The sequence below is a fragment of the Mastomys coucha genome, unplaced genomic scaffold (genome assembly GCF_008632895.1).
Source record: "Mastomys coucha isolate ucsf_1 unplaced genomic scaffold, UCSF_Mcou_1 pScaffold12, whole genome shotgun sequence".
In the NCBI taxonomy this organism is placed as follows: domain Eukaryota; kingdom Metazoa; phylum Chordata; class Mammalia; order Rodentia; family Muridae; genus Mastomys; species Mastomys coucha.
The window spans coordinates 1,840,572-1,866,845 of record NW_022196894.1 but is presented as its reverse complement, the minus strand read 5'-3'; the positions used below and the strand labels follow the sequence as shown (position 1 = coordinate 1,866,845).

Below are 26,274 nucleotides of genomic sequence, written 5' to 3'. Positions count from 1 at the left end.
CCCCTCCCTCTGTGTGTGTGTGTGTGTGTGTGTGTGTGTGTGTGTGTGTGTGTGTGTGTTTAACTTCAAGCTCCACCATAAAGAAAACCTCCTTTCAAAGTAGAAGTTAGCTCTTTCTTCGGATTGAGAATTCCTTATCTAAAATTCCAAATTCCTGGGTACTAACACAATGCCACAAATAGAAAACTCCATACCTAAGCAGGGTCAGGGCTCTGTAGTAGAGGTCTGCCTAGGACCCCCCAGGAGGGCTGAGGTCATGACTCAGTGACGGAGCACTTGCTAGCCCAAGCAAGACCCTGGGTTCCATCCCCAGTGTCTTAGTCAGGGTTTCTATTCCTGCACAAACATCATGACCAAGAAGCAAGTCAGGGAGAAAAGGGTTTATTCAGCTTACTTCCACATTGCTGTTCATCACCAGAGGAAGTCAGGACTGGAACTCAGGCAGGTCAGGAAGCAGAAGCTGATGCAGAGGCCATGGAGGGATGTTTCTTACTGGCTTGTTTCTCCTGGCTTGCTCAGCCTGCCCTTTTATAGAACCCAGGACTTCCAGCCCAGGGATGGCACCACCCACAAGGGGCCCTACCCCCTTGATCACTAATTGAGAAAATGCCTCAAAGCTGGATCTCATGGAAGCACTTCCCCAACTGAAGCTCCCTTCTCTGTGATAACTCCAGCCTGTGTCAAGTTGGCACACAAAACCAGCCAGTACACCCAGTAATGAATAAAGAAAGCAAAAGTCTACTTTTACTCAAACATAACCACTCTGAAGGTTTATTTTACAAAGTTGCCTTTGGAATATGCGTGTAAGGGTACCTGAAACATAGACCAATTTTGTGCTTGAGTTCTATCTTCAAGGAAGCTAACTATGAATTCACAAACACCTCAACATCTGCAGACATCACTAGTCCAAACAACTTCTGATCTAACATGTTTGGGATGAAAGATGCTCGAACCTGTGAATTCTAACAACTCAGGTCTCAGGTGGACTTGTTCTCCAGAACAGGAATCCTCTAGGGGGAGGAGAGGGGACTGGGGAAGGGAGTCTGGATTGGGTCTTAAACTCACATTGGAACACTTGGTCCCCGGTTTGTGGCACTATTTGGGGAGGCTGTGGAGCCTTGAGGGGCTGGGCCTTTGAGAGTTCTCCTGTGGTTCCATTTCCTTCTACCTCCTGTCCAGTTGGAGGATGACTCTTTGCTCTCCAATGCCACCCTTTTGTCGGCTCACTCAGACTCTATGGAGTCAGGTGGTCACTGTCCGCAACATTTGCAACCAATAGCCACAAGGAATTCCTTCCTTTTCAGTTGTCATCCCTGGTCTTTGTCACAACAACAAGAACTCTCAAGGATGCTGGGAGGTTGTCTGGAGGAAGAAAAGACCAGAACAGGAGTGAAACCCAGAATCACAGCCCTGAGGTACAAGGATTGCCTAAGCTAGGCATTCACAGACAAGCTCTATTGTCCCTGCCACGCCTGATCAGCTCTGCTCACACGATGTGAAAGTGGGCCCACACTCCTACGGGCCATTCAGGTCTATTACAGACCAGGTTGCCACAGCTGTAAGGGTATCTGCAATGTGGTGAGCATACCTACCTCTCCTGGAAGAAGCCAGGTAGAAAATACACCTCACTGGTGACTCTGTGCATAGGAAAACAGGCCTGGGTAAAGTGCCTGTGACTCTTGAAAGATGCCACTGACCTCCAAATCCACAGGTTCAGAGTCTCCAACTCTATGTCTGTAGAAGAAACCAGCCACATACTGCAAATACACTTGTTTTCTTATCTAAGCTTGAATTGTTGAATTGTCAGTATTCACTAAACAATCCACCACAGACAGACAGACAGATAAACTAACTCCCTGTCATTTACATTGCTGTGCTAGGAGTTAGTTACATGGCATCTAGAGATGGTGTAGGAAATGGTGGGTATGTGAGGCTTATATGGAACTCTGAAACTTGCTATAGAAGAGATTATTACATCTTTGAGTCTGTGTACCTATGGCTGTACCAGAACCAAACTTCTGTGGATCCCAGGGAACAAGGAATCCCCTGATAGGCAAGAGTTCTTGTGTCCATTGTGCATCCCTTCTATGGAAATATCTCAGGCTGTCTTCTTGGTGCTTGGATTTAAAAGAAGAAAAGTTCACAAGTTAAAACAAAAACAAAAAACACTAATCATGCTGAAGTCTGAGGTGGCTGTACCTCTACTCACAGCCTGCAGGGGGCGCCACGGCCTCATGAACTCATCTCTGGTTGAAGGACTAGGCTGCTCTGGCCTCCCAGAAAATTCAAAACTAGAGAATCCTGTAGGCTCAAAGCTGGTAGAGGAGAGGCCCTGGGAGCTACGCTGGCCACTCTTGCTTCCCCAGCCTGGAGTAGGCCCCGTAATGAGCTGAAGACTCCTCTCTGTCAGCACCCTAGAGGAATTCTTCAGAAAGAAGTCCGGTATTCTCAAGACCTCTTCCTCCTCACCTCTGGAAGCCCCAGCACACACAAGGAGACATGTAGCTAACTGACAGGACAATCTGCTTCAAAAGCATCGCTCTGGCATTGGGACACCGGGAGTAACCTTGAGCAACTCTTGATTGCCGATTGCTGTTCTATCAGAGGTGGCCCCAGTGACCTCAGAGAGTCTTGTGAGGACTTAATGAGGTCAAAGGTGCTTGTCCCAGAGCTGGGTAAAGCACTTGCTGTACAAGTGTGTAAGGATAAGTTTGGATCCCCAACAACCCATGCAGAGTGGGCTGTGGGAGTGTGCATGTGACACGCAGGCATTCCGGTGGGGAGGTGGGAAGCCAAGACAGGCCAACTAGCCTAGCCTATGCAGAGAATGATGAGATGCAGTCTGAAATAAGGTAGAAGTGAGGACTGACACGCAAACACACACAACACACACAGTGTGGGTGAATGACTACCGTAGAGCCATGTCAACCTCTCTTACTCACAGGCAACTTGTTACCACAGTGAACTAGGAGAGCCTAGCTCAGATGCCCCCTTGCAGCACATGTGGCCACAGAGGGTGAGCAATCACATCCCTATCCCTTATATTCCTGAACCTGCAACACTGGCAACTAAGGCATTGACCCACAGCTCAAGGCCAGCAGGCTAGCAGCACAAAGCAGTACAGTAGGACACAGTAGACCTGCCCTGAGCCTGACCTCCCTCCAGCTGCTCCAGCTGTGAGGCATCCTCTCAGTCAGCACTTCTGGAGCCAAGAAGGCCAGCAGGTCCTAGTGTACAAAACAAGAGATGGTTGGAGAGTCCGGACTGACCTCCATGCCCGGCTCACCATCAAATCCTCTGTGTAACCTTGGGAAGCGACCGTAGCTTTTTGTCTCTGTCCCCACAAGGAAGTTCCCCACAGCAGGATGACTGGAACAGTGAGAGCCCTTCTCTGTTGTGAAAGGGAACCCAGGCAGGTTTCAGGTCCTTGTCCATGAGGTACAGAGTTTCAGGATGTATTAGTGACAAACAGCAATACAAGCCAGTGGCGAGGATGATGTGCACTCAAGCAAAACAGCAGGTGCTGATGATGTCTCTGCTTGTCAAAGAGGAAAGACCAAAGACTTCCTCCTACCCAAGGCCACAGAGTGCTAAAGTTGAATGTGAGTCCCAATCTGCCAAGTGTGTCTTGGGTTTTGAGACAGGGTATTGCTATGTAACCCAAACTAGACACAAGCTCATTATCTTACTGTCTCAGCCTCCCAAGGGCTGAGACCACAGACATGTACACACACACACACACACACACACACACACACACACACACACATACTGCCCAGAAATGTTCTTCTAGTCCACCTGTCAAAGTCAGAATTTAACTCGTCCCAGGGCCCAGCTCTTGGAAGTAAGCTGTGCACCTTAGGACGACTATGTCCATTTTCTAGTCTCCTCTACCTGGAACACATAACAGTCTGCAGAAACTGGGGAGCAATCAGGCACAGTCATTGAGAGTGTTCAAGGGACAAAGATGAATGACATCAACTGCCACCTTGGAGCCCCTATAATGCACTTACACTCAGCTACCTCCATGTTATGGATGAGTTAGGGCACCCCCATGTGCCTGAGCATTGTCACATGGGAAAGCATGGCTAATTCCAGAAGAGAACTTGCCTGCAAACATCCTTGCCAAGACTCTATGACATGTAGCTCACCACCACTACCACCACCACCACCACCATCATCTTCATGACCACTATCACCACTAACACCATCATCATCACCTTTGTCACGCTCACCATATCACCATTACCACCATAATAATCCCACCCATCATCACAACCACCATAAGTATCACCATGGTAGTCACTGCCATCACTATCACCATCCTTTCTTCTATCAGCACCGTTATCTTTGTGTCATTCTAGAAAACAATGTAGGAAGGTAGAACCATTGCCCTGCTTGCTCCTCAGACTCAACAAAGCACAGGTTGAAAGCCAGGCTCCGTCTCCAACACTCACCGAGAAAAAAAGATCATCTTTCATTCTTCTTCACTCATCTGTTTCTCATGTATAAAACCCCGCTCCCTTCCTCTTGGGTACCCACTCATAACCCTCCTTCTCCCTTTGGCTACCATACTATTTAAATAACAGTGCCTGGGAAATTGGAATTTCCCTCATTCTGAAAGAATTCTGAAGGAAAAGACTGGGACCATGATGCCAGCCAGAGATAAACTTGTCTCTCAGGATAGGATTTCACATGGTTTGGACAGCTTGTCAGATCACGTTACAGGAGTGACAGAACCGATCAACAGTAGTGTGCAGGACCCTCTGGATGCACCTGCATAGCTATGTGGATACCTCGTCCTTTATTTAAACCTGAACTTCGTGTCAGTGCTGAAAGATGGGCTGGAGAATCACAGGGTCTTTTGTGTCTCTTCCTTGTGGCCACCTTGAATAAATCTTCTTTCTCTGTCTTTCTCTTTAAATGGCCTACCAAGGAGTGGCTGAACCTTGATCCTTAGAGCAGCCAGGGTCCAGGCATTCACTGTACTAAGGGAAGCTATTTGTTGAAATATGCTGCCCTAGAGACAAGTCCATCTATGTGGCAAAGAATTGGTGTATCCTCTCAGCATGGAGCACAGTAGCTGCAGACCTTTCATCAAACCTTGGGTTACCCCCAGCCCTGATGGCATAGCCATGACATCCCATGAAGACTTCTGAGGCAGGAAACCACACAAATCCAACACACAATTCCTGTGAGGTGCCTAGTGTTCATTGTCCTAGTCCATGGAGTTTAGGGGGATTTATTCCATATCAGTCAGTAACTAACAGTCTTCCATTTTACAGGCATTTATTTGCCTTAGGATCAGATCGGGAGACAAACTTCAGTCTGTGGGGATGATCAGGAACAATGTGCACGTGGTGAAGTGGCAACTTCACTGCCTTTCACTCTTCAGAGTATAGAGCCTCACAGACAAAGCTTCTGGTCTTCAAAGTTCAATTAGAATGACAGGATACCAGGCCTGATTAACTCTAGAGAGTCTTGGAGAGCTCAACCAACTAAAATTCCATGGCACAAACAGGGATAGGGAGAAGGACTTATGGGATTACTCAAGTAAGACCTCCTATAAGGATGTCTGAAGCCAGATGTGGGAAAGAGCAGCCGTTACAAACCAACAGAGATCAAATGTGCCTTGATTGACTAATAATGTCTGGTCTAGAGCTAGACATGAGGATGAGTGCCCATTGCATGTTTGTAGAGATTGAATGTGCTATGATCAATTTGTAATGTCTGTTGGGAGCATGGAAGAGTATGTAGTGGAATGAATGTCACCCATGCTGCTAGTATTGCTTTACATGTGACTCCAGAAGAACAGGGGCTCTGCTGTGGGGTCGTGAGTCATAAAGGACTCTGACTCAGACAGTGGGGATAGTTGCAATGTTCTCCACCCCAGCATGCCTTGTAAAATATTTTAAAGCCTCTGAATGCAAAGCCACAGACTGGAAGATGATTTTCTGGGAACAGAGAACTATACAGACACTGATGTGACTGGTTTCATTGACTCTGACAGCTAACAGGTTGTACCTCCCTTATACCATCACTGGATAGAAACAAATCAAAGGCAAGGGATCCGAAGTGGGACTTGCCAACCTCAAGCTGCCTACAGTCTCCTGTGAGCTATGAGTCTGTACTTTCTATTTGTGTTAAAATTCCCTGGAAACATAGGCAGCCCAGAGAGGCTAGCAAGCCTCCCTTCCCACTGCTTGCCACTGCCTATCTTCTCTCACAAACGATCTCTGCCCAGAGGCCCCCTGAGTCACAGGGCTTAAGGACAATCTTCAGGAATTCTTTGTACACAGGAGTAATGGGCTTAGAAGCAGAACAACAAGCAGGGGACACCCATACCCTACCCTCTGTCCATATATAGAGGCGGGGTTCTCACATAGCCCAGACTGGTCTCTAACTTGCTATATAGCCGAGGAAGACCTTGAACTACTAGCCCTCCTGCCTTGATCTCTTGAGCATAGGATGACCATATCCATTTTGTGTGGTGCTGGAGATGGATCCCTAGGCAAACACTCAACCAACCGAGCCATATCTTCTACCTGGTTCTCCTTAACACTCTGTAAATATGCTGCAACATGCCCAACCAAAGCAATCTCTTCATGTACCTAGACATGGTCTCAGAATCTAGCAGTCCCTATATCTGCTTGGCATAAGCATAAAAAAATTAAAACCAACTACAGGCTCTGTCTCCATCTCAGGCTCAACCCACCTCAAATTCACCACAAATATGATGTCTCTTCCATTGCCTGGTGGGGTAGCAAATGTCACACAAACAGGCACCTGCTCACCTCTTCCAGGGGCTAAGAGACCTGTGAGGTCCTGGCCACCAAGAGGGAAATGTGGACTTCAACTGCCGGCAAGATGCCGGCATGGTTAATCACTGCTTAATGCCCATGGTGGAAGAATGCAGTGGTTACACATACAAGGACACCCTGCCCCAGATGCCCCAGGACACCACACCCAGAGTCTATGAAATTCTGGTTGGAAAAGTCTCTAGGATGAGGAACACAGGTGGCCACTATGTCTGTCTCCTGTGTCTCACCAAGGGATCAATAGGATCTCTATCCAGTGGGACCCTCATTGCCATCATCTAAGATGTTTATCACAGACTGTGCCCCCCAAGTTGCTATGGAAAATCTGAAACCCTAGTATCTCAGAATGTGACTTGTATTTGACGGTAAGGTCCTTAAAAAGGTATTTCAGTTAAAGTGACTGGATTAGGTTGGTCCTAATCCAATTTGACTGGTATCCTTGTAAGAAAGGAGACTGGAACACGGATGCATACAAAGGGACAATGTGTGAAAACATGGGAGAAAGTGCCACCTACAAGCCAAGGACAGAGATTCAAAAAAAATCAGTTTGTGACACAGTGGCCTTGGACTTCTGTCCCCCACAAGTGCACAGAGATAAGTGGCTGCTGTGTAAGCTACATGGACATGGTTCTTCCTTCTGACAATCATGGCAGGTAAACACATCAGCTGGCCAGGTCGTAGCAGTCTCACTTGGAAAGGTATAATCCCAGCACTGAGGAGGCTGAGGCAGGAGGATCATCACTTCGAAGCCAGCCTAGGCTACACAGAAAGAATCTGTCTCAAAAGCAAATAATCCAAAACAAAAACAAAAACAAACAAAAACAAACCCAAAGGTTTGGGGTGCCTGAGTGGAAGAGCACCTGACTTGCATGGGCAAAGGTCTAGGCTCTCCATGCCCTGTAGACTAAGGTCTACTCACCCTATCTCCTCTTCCATAAGAGAGAAGACAGACACACAGTGGACCAATGGTGATGCCCTCCAGAGCTGACATCATGTTTTCACTAAACTCTTCACTCGGAGCACATAGCTGATAGACAAACAGCTATACATACGTACATGAATGCTAACACTGTCTATCAGCCTGGCTGGGCTGAGAGGCACCTGGGTGATTACTAAGGCATACTGCTGTCTGTGATGGTGTTTCCAGAGATGGTTGGAGCCCTGGCCTGTGAATTAATGACATGATGGCATGATTAGAAGAGGGCAAAGAGTAGGTGGGGCCTGGTTGGAAAAAGCAGATCTCTAGAGGTCAGAGAGCTTGTCCTTGGGAGCTGTGTATTTCCCTGACTCATTTCTACATTTCATTTCTCTGTGTCCTGTAATGTGTGTAACCATGAGCCCATATAAACCCTCTCATAAGCCTGGCCTTCTGAGTTCAGTCCCTGACAGTTCTCTTCTCGCCTCCATGTGAATGCTGTGGCTCTTGCACTACATATGTGCTATATGCTTGCACACACTCACACACACACACACACACACACAGAGAGAGAGAGAGAGTGAGAGAGAAAGAGAGAGAGAGAGAGAGAGAGAGAGAGAGAGAGAGAGAGAGAGAGAGAGAGAGAGAGAGAGAGAGAATAAGTCAATGGTGTCTAAGTCAACTGGTTCCCAGCACTTACATGAAAAGCCAGGCACGGCTGTAACTAGAGCACTGTACTAAGCAGAGGCAGGAGGACTACTAAAGATTGCTGGATGCCAGCCTAACTCCAGATTCAGTGAAAGATGATCTCTCAAGGGACCAAGGTAAGCTAAGCAAGACAATTACACTCTTTTCTAGCTTTTCATGTGTGCATACTACACACCACACATACATCACAACACACACACATGCACACATACACACTGTTATTGTTCAAATGTGAAATGTCCCCAACAGGCCCACATGTTTGAGCACTTGAATCCCCAGTTGCTGATGCTATTTGAAAGGCTATGGAATCTTTGGGTTGAGGCCTCCACTGGCAGGTGATGCCACTAGGGTTGGGCCTTGAGGGTTATAGCCTGACCACACTCCTGTCCCCAGTCTCTCTGCTTCTTGCCTCCTGCTTCCTTCTAAGAAAGGAACAAGTCTGGCCTCGAGCCTAAGAATCCACCCGAGTGCGTAGTTAATCTGCTCTTTCCTCCCTCATCCTGTCACTTGACAGCTCTCTACTGCCCAAATCCAATCAGAAACCAGTGCTGTGGTTTAGACCTCCATAATGTAGTTCAAGGAAGAGACAGAAAGAGTGTGGCTGAAGAAGCCAGCAAATACGAAGTCTCCCTCCATCTATGCCTTAATCTCGTCATCATCCAGCCAACCAGCCATCATCCAGGAACCGAGTCATCTACCCATTCACCTATTAATTCATCCAGTTGTCCATCTATCTAGGTATCCAACTAGTCAAGCCATTCTACCCATCCATTTATCCACCCATCCATTCTACCCATCCATTCTACATATACATATATAAATACGTATATATTCCCTACCCATTCATCCATCCTATACATACATACATATATATATATATATACATCCTACCCATCCACACACCCATCCATCTATCTATCCACCCCTCTGTCCATCTATCCATCTGTCCAGCTCTCCATCCTCTTCATTTTTGAATCCTATCCATTCTGCATTTATAGTGTTCAAAGAGAATGACCTTGCCCATTCTTGATAAGCCTGTGTTTCATGCTAAATGTGATGATTTGCTATAAACGCACTTCTCCATGTACCAGGCTTTCACTGTCTAGAGCTTTAGATGGTCCGGGTAATCAATAACACTGCAGCTCTGACTCCAAATTAAATAACTGAACATTTATTAGCCATTACTAGTAGGCCGGCTGGGAGCCCCGCCTCAGGAGCAGGCGTTCCTTCTCTCTGGCATCCTCAAAGCATCTGAAGATACAGATGTCATTTAGCTTTCTGAAAGCTGCTCTCTAGCATGGAATGAAAACTGACAGGGCTGTGAAATTTGATCCATCATGAGCCTCTGGAGTGGGTAGTGTTTGGCTGTGGACTCCTCTGTCATCTGCTCCTCCCAGAAGGTTAGGGACAAAGAATTTCAGCTCAATGGGCTGCATGCAGAATGCTTTTTCTTCTGAGGAGCCAGGGAACACATAGGCAGGGATGCCTATGAGTGGGCAGTCAGATGCCTTCAGGGGGAAAGCAGGTAGAGTTATGTGTTGCCTTTCCTGTGTGTGAATTGTATCTGGTGGGATGGGGAGATGGGAGAGTGCTGAAGCCAGATGTTCTGTAGAGCAACCCTCCTCCTCTGTGTCAATCATGCATCTCCAGGGAGTCCTTTCAGGAATCAGAAAGCCATGTCCCACCCACAGTAGCAACTGCCCCTTCAGCCAACCCTTCAAATAGGACAGTCTGGAATGGTGTGCACCTAGCTCCCCAGTAGGGTGGCACCTAGGGCAAATGGAGCACGAATCCACCAATCACGGAAGAGTAGTTTACCATATACCTTCCTGCTCCACACATTAGTGATGAAGAGACAGCCTACATATGTACTTCAGCCACGCTGGCAAAGCAGGGAGCTGACTTAGCTGTGACACTAGATCACGATCACCTTCAGGGTCTCCTACCCACAGAGAATGGTGGGATTTTTAAAAATCTTCTGAGATGAAGTTGAAACTATCTGAATGCTGGGGAGCTGGCTCAGCCAAATGCCCTCTGCACAAGGGACCTGAGTTCAATCTCTAGACCTGACATCAAAGGCCAGGTACAGGGGTGCACATTTGTAATTCCAGAGCTGGGAAAGCAGAGACAGGCAGATCCCTGGGGCTTGCTAGACAGCCAATATAGCCTACTCTTCGAAGGTTGGCCTCTGATCTCCATGTATAAAATGGAGTACACACTTGTCTGCATGCATACACATGCACAGAAAAAAAGGGGGCACCATCCAAGAAATGACAGACAAGGTTGCCCTCCGGCCTCCATACACACCGTCACATGCGCATGAATGTGCACACCCGTGAGCACACACATATGAATGAAAATACACACCAAGTACTTACTGGCTTGCTGAGATTTCATGTTCTACACTAAAGTTATTGATAAGTCTTGCATTGATAAATCTAATCAACCAGATATATGGCCACAGAATCATTACCATCATATTAAAAACAAAATTTCTTTTGGGGACCTGAGGAACTTCTGGGTCCCACCCCATAAACACCTCTGTCTCAGTCCCTGTTCTAGTGTTGTGAAGGGACAACCATGACCAACGCAACTCTTGTGAAAGAAAGCATTTAACTAGTCTCTGACTACAGTTTCAGAGGTTTAATCCATTATCATCATGATAGGGAGCATGGCAGCATGCAGGCAGGTGCTGGAGCAGTACCTAATCCACAGGTACTGAATCCTAATCCACAGGCGGAGAGAGTCTGAGCCTGGCCTAATCCTGTCAAAGAACTACACTCCCTGGTTACTAAGTAGTCAGATATATGAGCCTATGGGGGCCATCCTTACTCAAACAACCACACCCTCTGTGTGGTTAGTTAGGGTTTACTGCTGTGAACAGATGCCATGACCAAAGCAACTCTTATATGAGACAACATGTAACTGGGGCTGGCTTACAGGTTCAGAGGTTCAGTCCATTATCATTATGGAGGGAAACATGGCAGCATCCAGGCAGATTTGGTGCTGGAGGAGCTGAGAGTTCTACCTCTTGTTCTGAAGGCAGCTAGAAGACTGGCACCAATGTAGCTAGGAGAAAGGTCCCAAAGCTCACCCTGACAGTGATACACTTCCTCCCACAAGGCCACACTACTCCAATGAGGCCACACCTCCTAATAGTGCCATTCCTCTAGGCCAAACATGTTCAAGTCACCACACCCTCCCAGTCAGTGGGCACCCCAACCTTAGTCACAGAAGAGCCTAGGAAAGCACTAGAGCCTGAGGCCTCCTGCAGTGTGTCACACCATATAGATGGCTTCCAAGAGGGCCCCTGAACTCTGTTCATGCTCAGTTGATGACATCCCTTCTACCTCATCTGTGTTCCCCCCAAACTGTCACCACCACAAGACACCCACAGGAGACGGGCATGGAGGAAACAGCATGTAGCTAATGAATGAGGACACTGTCCCCAACAGCGTGGAGCTTCTCACTGAGACTGATCAAGACATCTGACCTTCCCTCAAACTGGTCTCCAGCTGACAGACATTTGCCTCCTTCCTCCATCCATGGTTGTCCCTTCGCATCCCTCCAAGGGCCTTAAAGTTCCAAGGACACTATAGGCTGTCTCTGGACTCTAAGCTTTGACTGCCTGCCCAGGGACAACAGTCTCTAAAAAACCCACAGTTTGGTACCCGTACTCCAGCACGGCCCAGCTTTGACACTCAGCACAGAATCATTCAACCACACGTGCTTTGCAGCCCAAGCTGCACACAGTTATGGGCAGTGGAGCAAGTGCTATTGTAGCTGGGGGAGGGGCAGGTGGCAGTGTTTATAAGGAAAACGGGAGGAACCAGTCAGTAAGGACCTTGCCCTGTAAGCACCAGGACCTGAGTTCAAGCCCCGGAACCCATGTCACATAAAGTCAGGTGCAAAGCTACATTCTTTAATCCCAGTGGAGAGATGGGAGAGCCCATGGAATCAGACTCTATACTTTTTCCATTTAATATTTTCTTTAACTGGCAAGAAAATTTTGCATGCATGTGCACATGGTGTGCATAGTGTATTTGATGAGCGTGTGCACTGCAGGCTATTTAGCATGCATTAACTGGCTACACAGTTTCACATGGGTTTCCAGTACTTCCCGTACATTACACTTATCAAGGTGTAAGTGGCACAGGTCTAGAAGGCTGGGGTCAGTGGCAGGGATCTTACACCTGACAAGAGCTCCAAGTATCCACAGAGCAGGTAGGCACTTCTAAGAGACTTTTGGTAGAAACTTACCTGCTGAGACGGCAGGCCTCGGGCACATTATAAAACCTCCCAACCTCACTCTCACCATCATAGTGGTAGGAACTACAGACTGAACATATAGAAAAGAAGGTATTTGGGATTTGGTATAATACCTAGTAAATATTAGCTCCTCCCCCTAATATGGCCTGTCACTATGTCATTGTCATACAGTATGTCAAAACTGGACCTCTGGGAAGGGTTGAGATGTACTTTGGTTCATAAAGTGCTTGCCTAGCACACACTGAGGCCTGGGTTCTAGCCCTATGATTGTAATCCCAGCCTTTGGGCACTAGAAACAGCAAGATCAGAAGTTCAAGGCTAGCCTGGGTTACACAAGATCCTGTATCAAACACATACACGTGTGTGTGTGTGTGTGTGTGTGTGTGTGTGTGTGTGTGTGTGTATGTGTGTGTGTGTGTACATATGTATGCCTACATCCTCATGCTCACATATACTTTAGCCTTGTGGCATCTGAGTGACTCTAAAGCCCAGAGATGGCAGCGAGGGCTGAGAAGACAGAAGATACGGAAGAAAGACACTGTCCAGTGCAGGGGGCTGTGTGCGTCCCTCCTCTCAGACTGAGTTCAAAGGGCTGCTTAGCTCTTGACTTTGACAAGAAAGAAACCAAGGTGACAGCTGCCTTTTCAGTAGGGATTAAAGGCAGCCCCCGTGGGGAATTAGTAACAAGATGCCTGCCTTCCGAACCAGCAGGGAGACACGAAAATCAATCACCTCAACTGAAGGAGCCATTCTTTGTACCATGTGAGTGTTTTAAATGGCAGATTAAACACACCCATTAGGGCAGACAGACTTCTGTAAAACTCCCCCATTAAAGCACTGAGATCCTCAGACCACATGAGCAAGGCCAGGCCATTTGCTCCTTCTGAGACTCCTGCCCTAGCAGGAGGTGAGCAAATCAGAGCTAGCAGATGTGCTCTGGTCCCAGAGAGACAGCCAGAGTCATGTCAGAAAGCTACATGCTACAGAGAGTCTGATACCCTTGGCGTTTCAACCTTAGATCCGCAAGTCACATGACACAAACTAAAACTATCTAAAGTGCAGGACAGGGAGATGGTTCTGTTTGTGAAGTGCATGCTGGGTAAGCATGACGGGGAAATAGCTCTGTCTGTGAAGTGCATGCTGCTGTAAGCATGAGAACCTGAGTTTGACTCCCATGATCCACATTTAAAAAGCCATGTGTGGTGGCATGCACCCACAGCCCCAGCACTTGGGAGGCAGAGGCAGGTGGGTCCTTGTGACTTGTGGACCAGCCTGGCCTAATTAACAAGTTTCAGACTAATGAAGGACTCTATCCCAGAAAGCAAGGTAGGGCTGGTGATATGGTCATACAGAAGAGATTGCTGTCAAGCTTGGTGTCCTTTGACCACCACACTTGTGTTAGGGTACTCACATTCCTTCATGCCTATGTACACAATAAATGTGATTTTAAGAAAAGCAAGGTGGCCAGCACCTGAGGAATAGCACTCAAGATTGACAAGTGTAACTGTGTGTGTGTGTGTGTGTGTGTGTGTGTGTATGCACGCGTGCTGATCAATAGCAGCATCTATTCATGTGTCTATATATCCATCCACCTATCCATCTGCCCATCAATGTTATTCTATCACTTTATCCATCCAATCCACCCACCCACCCCCACATCCATCCATCTACACCCATCTATGAATGCATCCATCTCTCTATCCATCTGTCTATCCATCCATCCATCTATCCATCTGTCTATCCAGCCATCCACTTACTCACACACCCTTATATGCCAATCCAGCCCCACCCAGCCATCCATCTCCCAAGTATCTCCTCCCTGAACCAAGATGCTGAGGATGTGATGAACTACAAAGATGAGATGCAAAAGTATCAAATTTAAGAATCTCCCCTTGGTACAGAAACAGATGACTAAAGCAATCTAAAATGTGGGTGTGGCAAAGAGCCTCCAGGCCTGACAGAGTAGGGCAGGATGCTCAGGTGCCAGGTGATGCTCAGGTGCCAGGTGATGCTCAGGTGCCAGGTGAGGCTCTGTGTTCCATTCAACAGGTGTTCACCAGCACTCTTGGAGCTGAGCTATCACAGCCATCCCTCTCAGAGCTTCTGTTTTGACAGGAAGGAAACAAATGGATAAAAATGACAAGAAAGAATGATTACTTCTGATCACACAGAGCCACAGAGAGTGAAATCTTAAGCACTGGAGAAACAAGTCTAAGACAGGAGAATTCTCAGTGGGAGTCAGGCTGGGTCTGAGGCCATGAGGACCAGGGAGACAGAAGCAAGATCAGAAACTGAAATGAGGCTAGTTCATGTTTGGGGATTTAGATGTGATACACAGAACAACCAGTAAACCACCCACCCCAAAGAGAAATGCAATCCATCTAGGGGTCATGGTCAGACAGCTCCAGGTGGCTCTCTCTAATGGCATTGTGGGTTCCTGGAGGGGCCTCATTCCCACAACAATGCCAACAGTGCCTTTGCAGCAGCAGGAACCACTGTATGGATCAGATGGTAAACTCTGCTGTGAGTTCAGGGCTAATTGACTGTTGGTACCAGTTGTGAGCAGAAAAGAGCATCCCTTCTGCAGGAAAAAGATAGGGAAGGCCATCCTAGGCTGTCACATAGGGGAAGGAGAAAGCCAAGATTTACTGACCAACAGCGAATGGAAAGAGGTAGACTTAACACAGACAGGACAACAGCCATAACTCTGAGAAGTCACAAAGGGGCCTGGATCTAGAAAACGGTGCCCACCCAGCATGCATGCTCAACTCCCTCCTCAAAGCAGCTTCAGAGTTGACCACACCTGGATTCCCATCCTCATCTTTCCCTCCAGTGACCTGGAAGCTTTATGTGGACACTTGCCTGCCTTTCTGAGCAGGAAGCTCCCCTCCTGAAACAGGTTTAGCGGTAACCTTGCTCTCTAGGTATCGGGAAGTTTTGCAAGGACCAGTGACACAGTAGCATAGTAGGCGCTCAACAAATGCCAGAGCCCGGTGCTCATTTTGCAGATTGCCCTGTGCCTCCAGATCTTTTCACTGAGGAAGGAGGGAAAGAGGATGAGAGGGGTACCCAAGGGATGCTGATGGGGAGAGAGGCTCCGTGACAGTGACACTCTCATCTTGTTCTCTGTGTGGTGGTGAGTATGAGAAACAGAAAAACTGGAATCCATCAGAAGAGCACCAGGGTTTGCAATCTTTCCAATGATGAGTGTTAAGGCCTAGGTAAAAATGTTACCTGGCTAGCCTGCCATCTTGTGCTGTTACTAATATTATAAGGAAACTTTCTCATATGTTGTTACTGCTGTGACTAGGAAACTTTCTCATGCCCGAGTTGATTATAGATTCTGTGACATTTTGTGCCTTGGTGTTCTTGGAAACCAGTCACCACAGCAGTCAGTTAGAGCTGCTTTGTATAGATGGCCACAATAAGCTTGGACCTGAACCAACCACCGAGCAGCACTTCCTGCACCTGTGTGTGAGCTTTCATGGTTTCTTGCCTTTATAAGCTGCTCCTGGGATGGACCCCAACATAAGAGAGACACCTGCACAAATATAAGAAGCTATTTGGAATAAGACTTCCATTTTAAAGAGAGGTTGAGTAAAATTTAAGTTCCCAAGACCTCCCTAAGAACTGACAGCCTGGTTGGCAGAAGAGACATATACAGGGACTGGCAAATTAAGACAATAATGTTAGACAAGGCAAGCCCCCTGCCGCAGTTGAATACCCCAACCAATGGGAGCAGGATAAATGTACAACAAAGATATGTTCTTAAGAAAATCCCTAATCCCTAAATCCTGATTGGTAGAATAACTTGGCACATACGCTTGTGGATTTTAGGCTTAAAGGCTCTATAAGATCTTAACTCAAGGTCCCAGGCAGCTCCTGAGTCTAGTATTTAGCCCTGATTGATCAGTCTTAGGGTGTCACATTCAATAGACCAGCCCTATTTGACTAAGATCGGTGTCTGAATAGTTTGTGAAGTGATTCCCAGACCCTGACAGCGAGTCCAGACCCAGACCCTGACAGCGAGTCCAGACCCAGACCCTGACAGCGAGTCCAGACCCAGACCCTGACAGCGAGTCCAGACCCAGGCCCTGACAGCGAGTCCAGACCCAGACCCTGACAGCGAGTCCAGACCCAGACCCTGACAGCGAGTTCAGACCCAGGCCCTGACAAGGAGTCCAGACCCAGGCCCTTTCTCCTACCCAGAGTGCCTTGAGGAGAAGCATGGTCTCTGCTGGTTTCCTGGGAAGAGCTCAGGAGGAAGGGCATCCTCTCAGTGAGCTAGCCTCTTCACTCAGCACTCAGTCCTCACTTGCAGCTATGTTTCAGAAATCCACCCTAGCTGGGTAGACTGTGGAACCTGTGCTGGGATCACCTGTGAGCAGCCCCAGGCCCCGAGAGCTGGAGCAAACGGGGTGATGTCAGCTTCCAGGCAGAGTAAGTAGCAGCTGTGCTCTCTGGGGAGCCAGGCAGAGTCTGGAGTGGAGGTAGGCCTGCCTGTGCCACCCTCACCAGCCATTTCTCCATCTCACACTCCCAGGGACCTTCACATCCAGTTCTGTGAAGCTTCCCTTGGTAGCATGAGCAGCAGCATTACAGACAGTCTGCCCTCTGCTCAGTGAGTGAAGCGCCCAGGGGTCAGGACTCAGGCCAGGAGGAAGGAAGAGAAAGCCAGTAGCCACCTTGACCTTGACTATAGATAAGGCAGCCAGTCACTCTCTGGCCCCTAAGCTTTGAGAAGCACGGAATTCACTTTCATGCCAGGAAGTCACCCATACTTGGCTTCCGACCAAGGAGCCTCACAGTGCTCTAGGGGCCTCAAACGCTAAGGAAGGTCACAGTGGCAGTGGATCTTTAAGAACTCCATCACCATACCAGTGTGTGTAAATGCCCACGTGTAGGGAACTAAGGAAAGCCCCCAGACAAATGGAAGAAGCCAGGCTGCAGTGGGTACAGCTTGGAGTGAGGTACATTACCTCTCTAGCCTTCTACCCCATGCAGATAGAGGAAGGTGGTCAGACCGGGCCTTGCCAAAGAGATAGGATGCCTGAGAGTGGTCACAGCATCCAACAAGGCACCCAGTGAGACACTGGTGCTGTGTGTCAAGCTGATTTTGTCAGTCTTGACAGAGACTATGCAGGTAGCCAGGCAGACAGGCATGCAGGCAGGCAGGCAGACAGGCAGACAGACAGAGAAAATAGGTCAAACAAACCTTTTTAGTCAACAAAGCAGGAGACTTGATGAGTCAGACCCAATCCCTAATGTGGCCCCAGACTCTGCAGAGATAAGCAGTGGTCCAAATACTCCCCATCATGGTCTCCCGCCAGGGTGCTGTTCGCCCAGTAGCTGTTCCAGAAGCCCAGTAAGAAAGCGGTACCATCCATCTGAGTCTAGTCCTATCTTCCATGGTCTCACCATCTCCAACATGCATCTGATAAAGCAACCACATCACACAGAGAGGACATGGGCCTGACAAAGGCTACCTGTCGCGATTCCTGTCACAGTGTCTCCTTCTCTTCCAGGGCTGCATGGGACTCTGTTACAAGTTTGAATCACAGTTTGTTTTCTGGTTCTTTGATGGATCTTGGGCTGATCTCAACTCTGGGCTGCTGTGCACAGGACCACTATAAACAGGTATTTCCTGAGCCTACACAAGGCTTTGTGTTAGGTTCTTGGAGTGGAGACACTGGACTGTATGGTCACCCAGACGTTTCTTGTGTGACAGAGGCCAGACATGAAATGTCATCTACTTTATGATTTTTCTTATATGTAATAGCGAGAACCCTACAGAAGCAGCGTGCAGGCAGTTGCCAGGGACCAGAGAGGGGCATGGAGCAGCTAGGTCCAGGCTTACAGAAACAGCGTGCAGGCAGTTGCCAGGGATCAGAGAGAGGCATGGAGGAGACAGGTCCAGGCTTTGCCCCAGAGTGATGGACATATTTTGGAAGGAATAAAGGTGGGGGCTACATCCTACTACAAATGTACTAAATGCTACTATAAGTACTCATTTTTAAATGGCTAATCTCACCTCCATAAATACATATTAAAACTGGGGGTGCTCAGTCAATAAGTCCTTGCCTTACAAGCATGAGGACCTGAGTTTGACCCCCAGCATCCACATAAAAATCAAGCTGTGCATAGTGGCATACTCTTGTAATGCTATAGCTGAAGACACAGGTAGAGGTGGGGTTCTGGGGCTCACTATCCAGCCAGCCTAACCTACCTGGCAAGTTCCAGGTCAAGGAGAGACCCCTGTGAAGCAAAACAAAACATGGCATATGATGCTTTGAGAAATGATTGCTGAACTTGTCCTCTGGACTCCATATGTACACATACACATGCACACATACATACATGCACATACACATATATATCTTCATACACCCATGCAGAGAGAGGCTTCTACCAGTGACTGGTGAACACAGTCAGTGAGAAGAGTTAGAGATGGGTGGTGACCCTGCTGTCAGGATGATCCAGCAGCACAGGAAAGTGCAGTGCATGGCCCCATCACCACATTTGATGATCACCTCAGATCCAACCTCCTGATTAAGCTCCTCACACTTAATCTCCCACCCAATAGAGGGCCAGCCCTGTGACGCCCCCATCCTATCACACACAAATCCCACATGAACACTGAAAATCTACTGTCTGGACATTAATCTTATAGGGAAAACTCTCTACATTTGCATTAATTTTCCTTCACAGGTTTTAATTGAAGAGAGGATGATATGGCATCCCAGGGGAAATAAACTCTTACTTCATCCATCCGAAAGCCACATGGCTTCATTAGAAATTACATTAGTTCCTCGCTAAGCAACAATAATAAGGTAGAGTTGGAATCAATAAAGAATAATGCAGTGCCCCAAGGCTTAGATCCATTTGATGCAGTTGTGCTCCCCTAAGGCAGAGCTGTGGTACCTCCAGCAGTAAGGAGGCCACTAGGTGGTGGGGCTTCCTCTAACTGCTCTCATGAAGTACAGTAGAACAGGCAAGTAAGTCTGCGGCTCCTTCTTAACAACGAGTCCACAATGCCTAAGAAACCAACTCTTCAGCCACCTACTTACAACCCTGGAAAAATGAACTCCATCTTTAGAGCTCACCCATCACAGATAACAATAGGTTTCATTCACCTCATGAGTCTTGGATGATCTATTAACAGTGACTGTTCTAGAAAAGAAGTGAATGGTGTTGTGGTTGATTAGCAATGTCTGCCTTGGGCACTGGAATCAGAGTGCTGTGTCTGGTGGCAAATATGTTTCCACTAGGCTCAGAAGTCCCTACTACAAGTGAAAAGTCACATCCAGAGGTGCACAGGCCACCAGTACTGATAGCAATTCACCTTCTCTCCTACCAATGCCAACAACAAGGCTTTGCTAACTAAAGAAGCAAAAGGCACATTGGCACCGGAGACTGACCTACCTCTTCATTTCTAGTAAATACGACATCTTCACGAGAATATAATGAGTGCTTACCTGACTCTCCACCAGGCTGGGAGGCAGAGACAGTGGATCCTGTATGAAAAAACAGAAAGAAAAACACAAAGTCAAGGAACGTTTAGTGTTTAACAAACAACTGCTTTCAGTTTGTTTTTCTCACAAACACAGTAGCTACATTACTTGAATTTGAATATTTATCCACACATTTATACAGTCTAAGGTGTTTGCCAAGTGAGTAATTAATGAGAGTTGGGTGGGCAAGATCTTCATTTATAACAAGATGACAAGTTCCTAGTCTTGATAGGAAGATGATAAAATAAGACAGTTGCTGTGGGCAGAGACCAGAAGGGGCCAGATGTGGGCACAAATGTCCTGGGGGAAGGTAGCAGTGGGTGAGAAGCAGCAGGGAAACCTGATCAGCAAGGAGAAGAAAAGAAGAGAATATCAGGGACCAGCACACACTCAGTTTCAGGATTGGCATTTGGAGTTTGTGTACTGTGATCGATTTGTTTGTCAACTTGACACAAGCTAGAATCAGCTGAGAAGAGAGACTCCATGAGGTCTTTCTACACTGGATTGGCCTGTGGGCATATCTATGGAGGACAGTCTTTATTAAACAGTTGATTGATCTGGGAAGATCCAGCCCACTGAGGGTGGCACCATTCTCTAGGAAGAGAATCCTAAACCAAATAAGAGTAGAGAAATCAAGCAGAGCACAGCATGCTTGATTTCTCTCTGCTCTTGATGTGTGGATGTGACATGACTGTCTCGATTTCCCCACAGTGATGAACCATGACCTGGACTCAGAAGCTGAATAAACCTCTTTTTCTAAGTTGGCTTTTGTCAAGGTCTTTCATCACACTGACAGAAATGAAATAGAACATGTGGCTTTTTTAAAAAGTTAAAAGCATAAGTTTATACTCCTTCCTAAGACGATGCCTCAGTTCCTGAACTAGGTGCCATAGAGACAGTCCTTGCCTCTGGGAGCATGCTCAGTTATAGACCTGTGAGAGCTGAAATTCCCCATCTTACCAATCATGATGGGACACAGCCAAGACCACAGCCCTCACAAAACATCACTCAAATGAAGTGGACCAACTCAGACACTCCACGCAGACTAAGTGAACAGCCAACAGGAAGTATCAGACATGTGAGGGCCGACCTACCCCTGAGCTAAGATATCCTTCTGCAAACCAAGATGGCCTGCTCTTTTCTCTCAGGCTCTCTAACATTAATCTGTACTTTGGGCATAGTTGGGTTGACACTGGCTTCCTTCCTTAAGTCACATTGAAACCCAAACTCAGTTTTCCCTTCCAAAGGTCAGATCTGTCCATCATAGCTGTGACCATCACACACAAGGAGTCCTTACCTTGGTGGTGCTTCTAGTCTAGGACTATTACAGAGACTGCAGACAACCCCCAAACTCACATACAGCCATGGCTATGAGAAAGAACAAGAAGAAGGTTCACCCTGCGGGGGAGCTGGCCAACCTCACATCAGAAGCACTTCCCTTCATTTGGTTGGAACAGCCTTGAGGACTAATATTGATTGTCAACTTGACAGGACCTAGAATCACCTAGCAGATAGGCCCTCGGCTGCACCTGTCAGGTACTAGCCCTTCAGTTTAATCAAGGTGGGAAGGCCCACACTAAATGTGAGGGCACCCTTCCATGGGCAGAGGAGGTCCTAGACATGGAGAAAGGACAAACTGAGCTGAGCACCAGCATCCACTGCCCTCTGCTCCCTGACAGCAGATGCTGTGGCCAGCTGCCTGGCTCTAGTGTCACCAAGCCTCCAAAGTCATGATGGGCAGCACCCTCACACTGTGAGCCAAAATAAACCCTTCCTCCCTTAAGTTGCTTTTTTCAGGGTATTTTATTACAGCCACAGGAAAAGTGATTAATTCAATAATCAAACATGTGTGGCGTCCCCATTGTATTGGGGCTAGCAGCAACATAAAATCGCACTATGGAGGTGCTGTCACTTACTGAACTATTCCTCTAAGAATACTTTATTTTAGTATATATGCGTGCACGCATTTGCATACATGTGCATTTACATGTATGTATGGTTGTGTCTGCCCATCCATCCATGTGTTGTACATGCAATGTCAGGTGTCTTCATCATTCTCCATCCTTTTTTTGGCAGAATCTCTCACTGAGTGCCTAGGCTTGTTGGCCAGCTAATCCAGGGCCCCAAGTTTCTGCCCCTGACCCCAAGTTACAGGGGCTGTAGGTTTGCAACTCTGCACCAGCCTTTTATGAGGATGCTGGGGATCTGAACTCAGGCCCCCATGCTTGAACAATTATCCCTCTTTCAGCTAACCTTTCCCCCAAGCTCCCCAAACCCTATTTCTTAATACACTCAGGGGATCTGATGTCTAAAACCGCCCACCACCTACATGGAAGGGGGTTGTGTTCCTTGACCCTCAGTCTCATGTTATTGTGCATCAAGTCTTTCTCAGACAAACATACACTCGGTGCCAGGCAACCCCATGAGCTTTCTGTGTGTGTGTTCCTATGTTTACAGGTAACAAGTAGGTTCTGCCTCATATCAGGAAGTAATAGGATTCCAGCAGAGGCAACAGCAGAGGCTGTAACAGCAGGGATCAGTTCACCTTTCTGAGGGAACCACCAGGTGCCAGTGGCTAGGTGTGGAAAGTGGCTAAGAGCAGCAGTCTACAGGTCTCCCTCACACTTGTGAGCTCAGAGAACTGAGGCTGCTCTCCCAGGTAAATGCCCGGCTCTCCTTAAAGAGACTATTAATGGGCTCCAGGGGTTTTTATGCCGAGATAAATTGTGTGATGGGTAGACAGGACCATCTCACCACACCACCCACCAGCCACTTCCTCCCTGTGCTGTTTCATTAGACACCACTAAGGACTCCATCCATCCCACCCAGTGATGGAAGCTATTTTTGAAATGATTACACAGTTCAAACCTGGGCCCACTTAAAGGTAGAAATGCTGGGCAGAGGAGGATAAAAAAACGAACTTTACTCCTTTTTCCTCTGATGAAGATGTCCCAGGGGCTTGAAAGAAGAGAGAACAGTGCATACGGAGCTTCTCCTCAGAGAGCCACTTGTGAGGGCTGAAGCTCTAATTCTGAACAGCGTCTGGTGTGATCATTAGCTGCCTGCCTCTCCCATCCTCTCTGCCTGCTGGGTGCCTCACTTCTGCTCCCAGCATCTGGGATCCTGAGCATTGGGGAGAGGGAAGAAAGAGAAAAGGCAGGGAGCAGAGGAGGGGACAGGGACAGGAGCTGAGGCTCAGGTCTCGGGACTGGGTGGAGACAACTCCACTTGCACTCCTGAGGTGCCAAGCTTTGCATGTGGTTGAATACACATGGATGAATACATGTGGATGTGGGTGAAGCTGAGATGGGTCAACCCATGCTCTGAGCCATGTCTGCTCTATGCCAGTGTCACTTGCAAATGCAGGGAAGTCAAGTCACCTGGAACCAGCTTCCCCTTTACCAACCCAGCCATGTTCTCTCCTAAAGTCACCAGGAATGTGAAGTCACAGCATCCCTAAAGAGTGATGGGTGGTCTGTGGAGGTAGCTCTGCTGGCAAAGTGGGAGCTGATTTTGAGCCCCAGAACCCAAGCAAAAGGAGATCCATGTAAGACGGCATGTGATTTTTAATCCCAGCACTGAGGATGTGAAAATAAGACAGATCCCTGGCCAGCCTAACTATCCCTGTGAGTTCCATGCTAATGAAACACTCTGTCTCAAAAAAAAACAAAAACAAAAACAAAACAAAACAACAACAACAGAGTGGACACCATCCTTAGGACTAGAGAGGTGACTCAGTAGTTAGGAATGTGTAACACATACACATAAATAATTTTTTTAAAAAAGTCTTAAAAACAAGATCTCAAGAAATGACCCCCACGGTTGACCTCTGGCTTCCACATGCATTTGCATACACACACACACACACACACACACACACACACACACACACACACGCATACTCACTCACTCTTTCCAAATGACCAGGCTTGCAAGGAGCATCTCATTCCTTCCCCAGTAGGGAAAGAGCAAGAGCTCCATTCCATGAGCAGACTTTCAGTCTTACATGGAAGCATCCCTTCTTTCCAGCTAGCTCCATGACAAGTACAAGTTTGTGACAAGTTTGGAGATCAAGTGACAGTTTTTACAATGGCCTTAGGCAATGCCAACACAATGAAAGCCAGGCTCCTGCACCAGCTCCGTGGTGGGATTAGAGCTAGGAAGCCTCTGCAGTTTCTTCTTTGTGTTCCTCTTGTGTGACTCTGTCACTCAGGGCAGCCCCAGTCTCCAGGAGGATTAGGATTACTTTTATAGCTGGGTCCTCTGGTAGAACTATGCCCAATTTCCGGAGAAACTGCCATACTGATTTCCAGAGTGGTTGTACCAGCTTGCAATCCCACCAGCAATGAAGTAGTGTTCCTCTCTCTCCACAACCTCTCCAGCACAAGCCAGCCTGATATAGCTATCTCCTGAGAGGCTCTGACAGTATCCTACTAATACAGATGTAGAGGCTCACAGCCATCCATTGAACTGAGTACAGGGTCACCAATGAAGGAGTTAGAGAAAGGACCAATGGAGCTGAAGGGTTTGCAGCCCTCTAGGACGAACAACAATATGAACTAACTAGCACCCTCAGAGCTCCTAGGGACTCAACCACCAACCAAGGAATATACATGGTAGGACTGATTGTTCTGGCAGCATGTGTATAGTAAACGATTATAAAATCGATCATCAATGGGAGGAGAGGTCCTTGGCCTATGAAGTTTCTGTGCCCCAGTGTAGGGGAATGCCAGGGCCAATAAGTGGGAGAGGGTGAGGTGGCAAGCAGGGGGAGGGGGGAGCCAACAGGGGTTTGTTCTTATTGTTTTTGTTTGTTTGTTTGTTTGTTTGTTCCTGGGAGGGGAAACTGGGAAAAGAAAAATCATATGACATGTAAATAAAGAAAATATCTAATAAAAAAATAAATAAAGGTAAAAACCAAAAAAAAAAGAAAGAAAGAAAGAAAAAAAGAAAAATGCCCCCAGCAGCAGCAACTGTCCCAAAGTAGGATAGTCCAGAGCATGTCTGTTGAGCCACAAATCCTTGGGGAGCCTCCCAACAGATCTTCTCTGTATGCTCCTCTTTTCTTTGGGGGACCCCCTGTTTTCCATGAAGACCCCCCATGTGGTAGGGAGCGCCTTCACGTTGGAGACTCTTTTCCATTAGGGATCTTTGCAACAGGGACCCAGCTTTTCAACGAGGACTCCCTCTTTTCAAAGGGGACTTGTAAGTAACATCCAGCATCCCTAAGGAGACAAGGTAAAAGGATTACAATGCTGGAGGGCAACAAAATGCCCATCACTGCATCACAGGTGAGTTAAAGCGTTGAGTCCCCACAGCAGAGCCCACTAGCCAGGTCTCTCCTGCTATCTGCTTCACAGACAGAGGTAAGGAGAGCTCCTGGGATTGTTAGAAACTGGTCCCTCCATCTTTTCCTTCACTGTTGACTTGAATATGGGTTAGATAACAGGGCTTCCTTTCCCCTACTGTTCAGCTTCCAGACTCATTTCCAGAGACTTGATATTGATCTGGGTCTGACCCCAGGACTCCCCTCAGCTGGTGATTCTTTTGAGCAAACTGGGTTCACATTTGGCACCAAGGAGATGTGACATCACCACCCTGCCCTCAAGGAACTAACGAGGGATTCAGGAGGCAAAACTCAGAAATTGATCTGTAATGAATGAGGCCCTCTAGAATCTTGTTGCCAGGATAAGCAACAGGACTCGGGAAAAGAGGGATAAGAAACGGAATGTGTGAGGAGGGCCACCAGGAAAGGATGTGGGAGCCTGGGTGCCTGAAGGAGAAGGGAACATGAAGGTTGACTCAGAAATCAAGGGAGCACAATGGGAGTGGCCACTACACCATGATGCAAATGTCCTGTGCCCTGTGCACCTCCCCCAGCCTCTCTCGTAAGTTTTTCCAGACTAATCACTGGCTACCGGGAAATAGACACACAGAACCAGCAGGTACCCCAAACAAAGACAGGCAGGAGGGAGGTGTGCTCCCCGCTTCTGCTGCCTACCAGCAGCAATAACGACCGAACACCTGGACTTCTTCTCTCGACGGTTTACTC

General features: G+C 47.6%; 1 protein-coding gene across 2 annotated transcripts in view; it reads right to left on the bottom strand.

The window, feature by feature from the left end:
- Positions 1-26,274, bottom strand: part of LOC116084598 — a 488,480-nt gene that overhangs the window by 312,219 nt on the left and 149,987 nt on the right. For both annotated transcript variants that reach the window (XR_004116180.1, XM_031361675.1), the window contains exon 2: positions 20,187-20,225. Coding sequence is in view for 1 of the 2 variants with exons in the window: in XM_031361675.1 (XP_031217535.1) it covers positions 20,187-20,225 (39 nt within the window). In the remaining variant the exon portion in view is untranslated. The remainder of the gene's footprint in view (positions 1-20,186; positions 20,226-26,274) is intronic.